Here is an 11,677-nt window from a genome sequence, read left to right on the forward strand (position 1 = left end):
GGCAACGTAAATTTTTGAAACTAATGTTGTATCCTTGCGGCGCTAGTAACGACTGCAAATTTCAACTGTATAGATTTTCTCCGCCATCTTGAAAATCACGGCGACCTACCACATTGTATTGTGTAAGTCGCTTAGAGACTAAATCGCCTGATTTCGAAGATTTACGTTGCCTTATGTACGAAGGGCCTGAGTCTGTCATGATATGATTTTGTTTCCTGAATTCAAATGTAGAAAATGTATGTAGCTCAAAACAACAAAATATAATAAGCTAAAAACAAACTTTACCATTCTAGTTTTCAGGAACATACAAAAGAAGGCATAATAAAGAAAATAATGAGTTAAGAGCAAAGGGAAAGTAGGTAAGTTGCCTTTAGCGTAAACTTGTTTTTGAGTAATCAAAAGATGTTTTTGTACCTTTGAATATGTGCTCGTTCTTTAGAAATCGTAGCGATGATGATTCTCAGCCCCAGTATCGCATACTCTTTGTGCATATACCTTTATGTCACGCCTTATACTGTAAGTTTGAAGTTGTTAGAACGCGAGCAAAGAATGAGGGGAATTCGACTATAAAGAGGTGCTGTTCCAGCGCTTAAGTAATTTTTATAGAATCTAACTGTAAATCTATTTTTATTGAAATACTTACCGATTGAGTAACATTAAATAGCATGTTGTGTAGTGGATGATTTTGGCTTTTTATTTTATTTCTTAAAGTCTGCCTTAATATCTATGCCAACTCAGCTGTAGTTGGAGAGGTGAGTCCTACTAATAATAGAACGTGTTAATCTCTTACATTTGATTTCAAAAAAACTATACTGCAAATTTTTCAACGGCAGGGTTGAAACATACAGTTATGTTGTCAATAGCAACACGATCAAGCTGAATATCTGCATACTAATTTACTCCGATTCTGAATATTTATTTTAAAATAAAAAACAACCCTTTAAATGACATACGTTCCTCATTTGCATTACATGATGCGTTGACAATTATTCACAGTGAATACATCTAAAATGTTAAATCAAAATTTACATATTGATGATTTAATTTATAAACACGTATTAATTTGGTAGTCACATGCCTGAAGTGCATTCAGTTTGAGTCGAATCCAAAAATAAATATGTAATTGAAGAGTAAAATTCGACAAAACACGGATGTCTCATGAGTCCACAATAATAGCTATATGTAATTAGTTGTGTAATTTTCAATCATAATTTAAAAACAGCTCTAAAGCTGTGACAAAATTTTGGTAAAATATACTGATAATAACTAAAGAAAACTCCTAATTAAAACAATTACTTGTTAATTGTTGTTATAACTTTAACATTATCAAGTTTTCAGACCGTGTACCAGAAAGAAAACCTACAAAGTATAAAGTAACAATTACCTTTTTTGTGGAGGTAAATGAAACAAATACCTGCAGGTTGCAACACAAACTTGCCTTAGTTTAGCAACACAAGAAGTAACACAGCTTGTAGCGACGAATTTATTGAACTGTAACGTTAACTATACTTTCTTTCTGTTACAAAATGCTAAAATAGAAGTAATGATCAAATTAATTTAAAAATGAATAGTGAATTTATTTATTACTTTAATACTTATTTCTAAGAAAGTAATTGGGTAGCAATTAAGTGTCTAGTGGCATCACCTTAAAACCTATTAGAGGACATAATGAACCTTGTCATGTCGTCGCTTTCTAGTTTAAATATAAAATTGACAAGAAAATGAAAAACTATTTAATTTGTAAATTATTTAATTTATAAAATACAAATTATAAAACAATTTTTGGTACACTATAGCCTATTCTAAATTTACTATTAGTTTACCAACCACATGAATATTTAACGTTTATGTCTAAACCTTATTTCTAATTTGTTTTTATATACAAGGATTATTTTGCTGTTTGTTGTAAAGATTTTATCATTTTCATTAAAATTAAATTGCAGATTATTTGAAGTACATTTCTATTTCATGTCAATTAATATGGCAGTTACCTTTGGAGTAGAATATAAAATAGTCTAGAGAAAGCCGTGGAATTACTTAAACCAGATCAGACTAGACAACTACTCAGAAGTTCTAACATATTAAGGAACATTTACTGGTAAAAACATTTGTGGATCTCCTAATTTTGGTTCAAAACGAATGTTGACTTTTGAATCACCATCGCCTACTTCAAGAAAACTGTTCCAATCTAACATCCAATAAAATCCATTTTTTCTTGGTGGCGGTAGTACGGAATCGCCAGGTACCTCAGGTGCTGCACCTCCAAAAGAATCTTCAAGATCAGCAATCGATGCACCCTGGTCATTATCTGCCGCGGGTACTGCATCTTTAAGCTCACTTGCTACAGTAGTCGGCACTTCTGTAGTTATCGTATCATTAGTAAAGTCTTCCTTATTCGTACTTTCATTAGTCTGCCTTTTATTTTGTTCTAAATTGAAAATGATTTTTTCATCGTCTATCGGACTTGGTCCCTTGTTTAGTGGTATAACTTTTACTGAATCGTAATCTATGGGTTCGTAGTTCGGAGTTGAGGTGACTGCTTTCGGTTTTCTCGGTTTTGGCATATCATAAGGAAATATCGTTTCTTTATTTTCAGATGATGATGTATCTAATTCAAATGGATATTGCGGTGGTAAAGGGTCATATAAAAAATTGGTTTGAGAACCAACATTAGTTTTAGCTGAAGTTGATTTACTATCTGAAGGTGATATCAAGTCGTAAGCTAGTAATATACTTTCAGGTAATTCAATAGATCCATCCACGACCTTTGCCGGAGGTGGTAAAGGCTTAAAACCATCTAGGGGTAACAAAAAATTATCCTGACCTGGTTTACCTTCCAAACCATGCGCATTTAGAAATGCTTGTAACTCAGCTGGAAAATCTTGTTTGAAGATTTCGTTCATATTGTTATTCGACTTTGCGTTTTCTTTAGACTTTGGCGTAGTTGATGGTCTCTTTGTTACCTTAGATTCAGGTACAATTTCAACACGAGGTGGTCTTGTATATAATTCTTGTAACGATGATCCATCTCGAGGAGTATACGGGAGGACTACTGCTAGTTTTGTGCTACCACTTTTTGTTGTACTTTCAACAGTACTTGTTACTTCTGTTGGTTGCAAAGTTGTTTTTATATTTAACAACTGAGTCTGTGTTGTTGTACTTTCTTGATTTTTGCTTTCTTCGTTTTCCATTTTACTTAGTGGTATAGTATTTTTCGCATCTTCATCTCTTAAATCGTTTAATAGTTGTAATATTTCATCTCGTGTTAGTCTTGGTAGTAGAGAATTGGTTTTTAATATATTCTCAACCTGTTTCACCGTTTTTTCTACGTCTACAGCTCCTTGCGATATGTTACTGTAGATCAGTACCACGAAGAGGAAGAACAACTTCATTTTCTGTAATAAAGAGAAATAATTTCATTAAATATATGTTCTTCCAAATTTATTACTATTAGTGCTTGTCTAACTTTTTATATGCCCCCACGTTTTTGCGTTGAAATGTTAGTAATTTGCATTGTACTCATATAATCTATTCAACAAAATTGATGTTAAACCTAAGAGATACTGCATCCTTACGATGTCTGTATGTTAAATTATTGCTTATATTGGACACTCGAATTATTAACTATACGGTATTGCGCATACATTACTTGAATGTCCGTTCATTTGTCCGAATATCTATAGCACTGCAATACAACGCATTTAGTAACAAACGAAGACAATGTACAAAGGCTATTTGATACTGATATCTGTTATTTCCTATGTTTTGTACTATAATTGTGTATATAACATTTGTAAATACGTCCATTGATTGTACAGATGCGTCAAAATTAAGATGACATAAATTGATATACTGTAATTTTCAAGTTGCCGGCAAAAGGAGTGTTGGCCGTCGGAAGAAATCGTGGTTGCGCAACATCAGAGAGTGGACTGGAATTGCGAGTGCCGCCCAACTGTTTCGCCTCGCAAGGAATAAACAGAAATATGGAGAACTGACCGCCAACCTTCGCTAGTCGGAGAGGCACCTCAAGAAGAAGAAGAATTTTCAATACCTATTGTTTTCCATTAGCGTATTGTACAATAAGTGTGCCAAAATTGAATAAATTATGATAAACAATAGAATTAAAAAGCAATGCACTCTATGAAGTTAACTTTTGACTCAATGACGAAAATTCATGCTTTATAGGTTTACATTTAAACTATCTGTTTAATAAATCAAATTTTATTCTCGTTTACGTTAACGTAACGTTATTGATCTTAAGTATGATGTTATAGTACATGAGTAGTGATAATAAATTCTTAACGGACCCAGATGGTAGGTAATTGTTTTTCACGAGAATGTACGTGAAATCGTATATTGCCGTACCAATATGTTCTTATGTAGTCAATTCGTTGGCGAGTTCATTAAAAAAGGGTGTTTTAACACGTCCATTGCAACCATTCATATAACATGTTAGTGTTTACTAAAACATCTTCGTTGAAATTATATTATGAGAAACTATGAGGCGTGTTGAATTCCAGCAAGCTATTGACTTCGACCAAACTAAATTAACCAGCATGCACTGGATAACTTTATCGAACCAAGTTCCCATTTGATGTTTGCTAATTTAATTTACCTCGCAGAATATTTAATTGTATGTAACATTCAAGTCTTAAGATGCTAAACTTGTAGTAGCATTTCCAAAAAATGATCTGATTCTTAAGGATCGAATAATTTCAGGCGAATAATGGTTTGTGCTGTTCTGTAACGCCTCTAATCTGCGGACACGAAAATGGAACATATAATTTTACTACATTATAAATCCAGTTTTGTGTAATGAGCCTTTCTGCGAAACGGTTCGATAGCACGTAACAAATTCTTTAGTTTTTTATCAAAATGATTAACTCCGGTTCCAGTTCGCTTTGGATCCGTAGGAAACTTATTCGGTGACCAAAAACAAATATTTGTTTTGTATAAGGGACTCTGAGGGAGTATAAGGGTTTCTTGGTATTAAACACATAATTTGTAAAACACGATGTTATATAAATCTCTAACAAGCGTAAACAAATCACTCATGTTGCAAACAACTTTAATTGGTTATCGCAGTACAAATAAACTTTACGGCAATTTTATTGGATCGATGTTTTCATTCTTCATCAACGGGCTTTAGTATTTGTTTATTTTCATAAAATAAAAAGAGATGAAAAAAAAAAAGAATTAAGTAACAGTATTTTTATAGACATGTAGAAGGTGTCATGTACTAAAAGTAAAAAAAAAAGTATTTTTAGTAGCGATTATAAATTTTAACAAGAGTTGTAATAAAAGATAGAAAGAAAGTAATAAATAATAGAAATTGAAAAACTCTTCAGTTCAATTGAAAGAATTTAAATATCCTAATGCTTACAAATTGAAAATGAAAATGATACAAAATAATCATCCCAAATCAAAGAACATCGAACATTGTCATGAAATAGAAAAAGTTGAAGAAAATTATTAAAACAATCATGACTTCTTAGATCCCTTCGTTTGAATTTAACGAAAGCTTACAAAGTTACAAAAATTTATATACCCCCATTCAATTTCCTTCGATATCCTTTAAACAACGCGAGTCTCATTCATTCCTGGAATTCGTGAAACTTTTTGGGTCAATGTTTAGTTTGTTAAACTTTCCTTTTGTGCCGTAAAGTTGCTGGCTTAATTATACAGTGAAATGAAGAATTTATTCGGTTATTCAATAAAAGATAAAACCGCCTGGCCGGTTGCGTAATCGGTACACCGCGTCTACTTTGTTACCAAGTTACCGGTCCCCTTTGTAAGACAATTGCAAGTCTTTCGTGTCTTGACTTACAATTTAAATTAGGTGCGTGTGGTTTTTCAATAATTCGATCAACAGATGGCGCTAATAAATTAAGCGCAAGAGTAATACATATTTTATATTAATTAGATTATTTATTTAGAATAAGAGTTCATTTAATTCAACGTAATTTATAGAAAATATAATTATTTTAATATGTAATATTTTTGATGTAATAACTGGCCACCAATAACACCTTCACCTAATCAAGTAAAAAAAAACATTGATAGATTTAGGCGCGAAAAAAAGTGCAAGATGTGATTCGAACGGGATAACAATTGGAAATTGATTGTGATCACGTAATTTGTTTAAAGTAGTGTATTAACAACGGAATAAAGAATATTTTTTATATTAGTTTACATTTACCCAACGTGAAAAACAATATGGTCTCAACTAAGCAGAGTTCCAAGATTTCCAATGTATGATTTAGATTAAAATTAATACACTATACAATATAATACAGAACAAAGAGACAGCGTGAAAAAATACTTGCAGGATATGTATCTTTTCTTTCATCAGTCCAAAAAAATTATAGTAATTTCCTGTGACTAACCATTAACTGGACTTTTGGGAATTGAATAATTTTTGTTTGACTGGAAATGGAACTGGAAATGAGAGCGTCAGTGGCTCAGAGGTTAAGCACTTGACTTGCAATCTGCAGGTCCTGGGTTCGAATCCTGCCATGTACCAATGTGTCTTTCGATTTACATATGTACATTTATCCGACGTTCTTACGGTAAAGAAAAACATCGTGTTGCAACCTGCACATATCTGAGAAGAATTTCAATGATATGTGTGAAGTCAACCAACCAGCACTAGGCCAGCATGGTTAACTGTGGCCTAGTCACCCTTAACTTAGGGTAGGCTCCTCGGTGCAGACATATAGTGAGTTGATAATGGACAAGGAAACTAAATTTACCAGTTATTTAAGTGTTACTAGAAGAACAAATGTTATACAATATATCTTTAAAATATAAGCAAGCTATTATGTAAACTGGTATAAGAAAGTAAGCCAATGATGTGTGTTAGGAATGCAGATGTAACGTCAGCTATTTATAATATCACCTACAAATTATGTTAGAGTAGACGAAGCGTGCAGACACGATTCGTTGCGATTTGATATCTTGATTTAGTGAAACTGCACTCTTAGAAAGCGCATATCGGCATTACTGTGAAGCGCTACTGATCTACATACTTTTACTTCTATGACATTCATAGCAATCACACAATCAAATATAAAACACGATTTGTTTTGACTAAGAGTACACAGAAAGACACGGAATAGACACACAGACTTTAACAGGGGGCCTAGCACGAATATTTGTGATTATTGCTATTGCGTCATCATCGACAAAATTTGTTTTAAAATTTGTGCAGGGCGTAAAATACGCCAACAATGTCAAACTAATTTTGACACAATTAAAGATGATACGATGGTGATATACGTGCTAGGCCCACTAATCTCTATTAATGAATAGGTCATTGCTTGGGAATGCCAGCTTTTGCTTTTATCTTACTAACAGCAGAAGATCTATAGAGATCTAGAGAGATAGAGATCAATAGAGATAGAAATCTATTTCTATTATTAGTTCAAATGATCACTGCCGCTATACACCGCAACCGTCAGCCTCAAAATTGCGAAAATCAAATAGGCACAAAATCCCACGTCTTATAGCCTATCTATTTTTAAAGGTCAGTCTTTATCTTTATGAAAATTCGACAGAGATCACAAATTGATTTACATTGAACGTTGAAACCCGAGAAATACATTACCATTGTCAGTTGGCCAATCGATTGATGAAATAGAAATGGAATTAACGGACACGAATAAATGGTGATAATAGGTTAGGTGCGAAATAGAGCTTCTTGTTTGAGATAAACAATAATTAAATCCGACCGGAATTAAAAGTAAATTAATCTAGTAATAAATATAGTCTATGTCACCTCGGGATAGTGTAGCTTCCCAACAACGGAAAAAATATCAAATCGGTAACTTAACATAACTTCTAAAAGTTTCGGAGCCTGTTCAATGTAAAAAAAGCAATCAAATCTTTCCCCCAACATAATATTAGTATAGGCAATCATTCGATTAAAAAAAGCTTTTAAATTTCCGACCTTCTTTTCTTTTATTTTCTACGTAACACGTGTTGCGAGGTCACTAGAAAGAAGGTCGAAAATGTCAATTTTGCTTACAACATTGTTTGATTAAATTTCAATTTTTTTTCCTGAACCTTAAGTTTTAGCTCGTGTTTTACACGGACGCAAATATTACTACGACATCGTCATATTACATAAAATATGGGAAGTTAATCACTCTATTAAATACCACTATTTCTTAATCTGTTTTAAAAAAACAAAGATGGTTTTTATACATGTGTTTCGGCAATGGAAACCCGTGGTAGGAAACGAGCCGAAGTGATGTAAGGCCATGCGAACGAACTCGCCATTGAAAGTGAAAGGCGGCCTACTCGCACGTTTGTATTTAGTCTCTACATATATTTACAATGGATGGTTGCAATTATCATTTACACTGTCGCTTTTGTATTCATGTTTATACCACCTTGTAGAAGAAAGACGTCAATGCACAATGGTAATGAAAATATTTCAATAGCAGCATTTTTTCGATGTAGAGGTTTCTATAATTTTATGTAATCTCATAAGACCATGGCTGAGAATTAACTTTACGTAGATGTAGTGTAATGAATACATATAATTAAACAAAATCTTATCTGTCTATAATTACTAATATTATAAATGTGAGTGTTTGGATGGATGGATGTATGTTTGAAGGTATCTCCAGAATAGCTCAAAGGATCTCGATGAAATTTGGTATAGTTGTACATGATACATAGGCCACATAGGCTACTTATTATGTTTTCTTTAATTCGCGGGTGACAGTTAGTATTTAATGCAATTTGAAAGTATGTAATATCTAAAAAAAAAAATGTGTATTTGAGATGCTTATAATGAAAATTCAGTTTACAATTTTTTATTTATTTGTATGTCTGTCCGCAAATCTGCGATTGTTCTGGGTTGTCTCTGAAAACGCTGGAATTATTTTGATGGGTGTATTATTGAAAGATAGACCATGAAATCGCGGGCGACCTCTAGTAATAACTAAAATACGTTTATGGCTATAGAAATATAGCCATCCGATCCGAATGTATAATTAAGCCTAGTCTGATTGTAAAATGTCAAAATTCACATTATAATTGTAACGGTTATAAAATATAACTTGACCAATATAATTTGCATGATACTTTACTACAAAATAATTCAACTTACAGAGTTAAATTTACGAAGAATGAAATAATAAACGCTTATAACAGTTAAGCAAATAGTAAGTAATTAAATTTGCTTCACATCGTAGTTTGAAATTGTACACATCTGTGTTGTATTGTTTACTTAACAACTTTGAACTGGGGACCCTTTAATTTGACGTCAGCATTCGGCAATGAATCTTGACATTTAAGACACACACGCAAACACACTCACACTCATAGATACGTATAGCGAAAAGCGTATGCCACCTAATAATATAAAAAAAATATTATTACGCTAAAAAATTTATAGTGTTTCTATGGTTTATGTTGATATAACAATATCTGAACAATGAATTGACATCAATAGTAATTAAATTCTTATTTTATTCATTGTGTGAATTATGTAAACAATCATAAAAAATATAATTAAAAAACAATATGCTCTGAGTTCCTCCTATAGACTTTTGTTAGAAAAGTAGGAACATCTATATATATAAAAGGAAGTCGTGTTAGTTACACTATTTATAACTCAAGATCGGTCGAACTGATTTAGCTGAAAATTGATGGGGAGGTAGCTTAGAACTAGGAGACGGACATAGGAACTTTTTTATCTTGTGTGCAATTTTTTAATTCCGCGCGGACGTAGTCGCGGGTAAAAGCTAGTATTTGATAAAAGATAACTGCAAAGAAATATTATTTTATAGACTACTCGTACACAATAAGATGAGAGTTAAATGTCCTGACGTCATACAGCTATACAGGTAAACAATACGTCGTCGAACGATATAATTGGAAAGCATAGCACTTTGTACTTTTTAAAGGAACAAGGAACATTTCAATAAGATGAAATATAGGTTAAATACAAATGAAATACAATTTAAATGTACTTTATATGTATGTACAATGTGGATTTTTATAATGACTGTTATATACGTTAAGAATGGAATCATACAATTTCATTTACAACGAGAATATTGTTTGTTTGATATATAAAAAGAAAATAAGTATCGTTTTTGCAAAATGTAAGCCGAATGTTGCGGTACAACCAGATTGATACATTTAAATTAAAACCGACTAAGTGCGTATCGGACTCGCGCACCGAGTGTTCCGTACAAATTTATAGGTGTATAAGTAAAATTTACGGTTATTTTTTCCTTTATCTGTGTTATAAGACGTTGCTGCGTACAAAATTTTAAGATTCTGAGTTTACGAGAAGCACCCTGTAGGTTTAATTCCCTTGCGAGAGTCGAAAATTTGCGGCTTAACCGTCTGTATCATTTGATTGCGTTGGCTTAGATGTTTAATTTTTTTACAGCTTCAAGGGACAGTAGATCTAAGTATTTGATATAAATTCCAGCTTGATATCTCCATGTATTCCTGAGAAAAAGGTACTCGACATACAGACAGACAGACGGGTGAAGGGATGGACGGACAACAAAGTGATCCTATAAGGGTTCCGTTTTCCTTTCGAGGTACGGAACCCTAAAAAAACGCATTAATTAGATTTTTGTGTAAGAGCTGTCGAATGAAAGAAGTTGAGTTTTTTACTTCCTTTTGTTCCCTGTTCTTTGTTTCGAACTTTTTACTCTACTTACTTGATTACATAATTGCGTCATTGGACGTTTAAAGAAAGAATTTCCTACAACCTCTTAGTCTGTTAATAGAAATTTTTTATAATAAAAAAAATCGCAAATTTTGTGCACAACATTTAACAAGATTTGCTAATTTTTACTTGCTACTTTAACTCTTAAATGGTGAAAAACTACATTTATTAAATTAAAACAAAAATTTCCTAATGACTTCCTCTAAACACTTCCTCGGAGTGGCGATTTTAATGCCACTTCGTACAAAAATTGGTTAACAATGATCACAGTGGAACAAATGTACATACATACCCAAGAAAAGACCTTTCACAAAAGCTATATCGCACTCGTATTGGACATTTGTTCGCTATAACTAGTACATAAAATTATGTAACTACTTTTTCTTATAAATTATTAAATTTTATATACTGTGTACTTGTAATTAATTTATTTAAACATTTTTGTGAACTATTTTAGTCTCAGTACAACTTTAATTTTATATATTACACTGTTATATAGTAAAAAAAAAAGATTTAAAAATGATGTAACTTCACACACAAAATCGACCTACCGTGGCGTCACAGTATAAAGGCACTTTCACAGCACTGGCATTCGATGTTCCCAAGTCACTACTGCGCAAACGCAGCGATTCTGCACCTCCCCCTACTTACCTGTCACTTATTCGTATGTTACTAGTGAAGGTAAGGTTCTTAGTACTAATTATGTAATATTAATCACTCATTCAAGGTGGAATTATCGTAAAAATGTAGAAGTCATTTCGTTATAATGTGATGAATCATAGCTTAAATGCCAAAATAGCGGATTGTTTACCTTAGGAATGTCCCTTTTTCCTGTTTTAGCGAAGACTATTTGAAATCGTCGATTTTAATGTAATCCACCTTGTAAGTTGTCCTTCTTTTTGACCTCTATTGCTTTACTACAAAAACAGTACATTCAACACAAGCTATAAATTTTGATCAACCGAATTGAATTATTTT

At 32.5% G+C, this 11,677-nt stretch overlaps 1 protein-coding gene across 1 annotated transcript; it reads right to left on the reverse strand.

The window, feature by feature from the left end:
- Window positions 1–1,863: 1,863 nt before the first annotated feature.
- LOC106708412 lies at window positions 1,864–11,330 on the reverse strand. Its single transcript, XM_014499912.2, has 2 exons — window positions 11,251–11,330; window positions 1,864–3,395 (listed from the first exon to the last, which is right to left on the reverse strand). The coding sequence occupies exon 2, from the start codon at window positions 3,390–3,392 to the stop codon at window positions 2,082–2,084; it is 1,311 nt and encodes a 436-aa protein (XP_014355398.2). The 5' UTR covers window positions 3,393–3,395; window positions 11,251–11,330; the 3' UTR covers window positions 1,864–2,081.
- Window positions 11,331–11,677: the final 347 nt, after the last annotated feature.

The sequence above is a fragment of the Papilio machaon genome, chromosome 14 (genome assembly GCF_912999745.1).
Source record: "Papilio machaon chromosome 14, ilPapMach1.1, whole genome shotgun sequence".
Taxonomy (NCBI): domain Eukaryota; kingdom Metazoa; phylum Arthropoda; class Insecta; order Lepidoptera; family Papilionidae; genus Papilio; species Papilio machaon.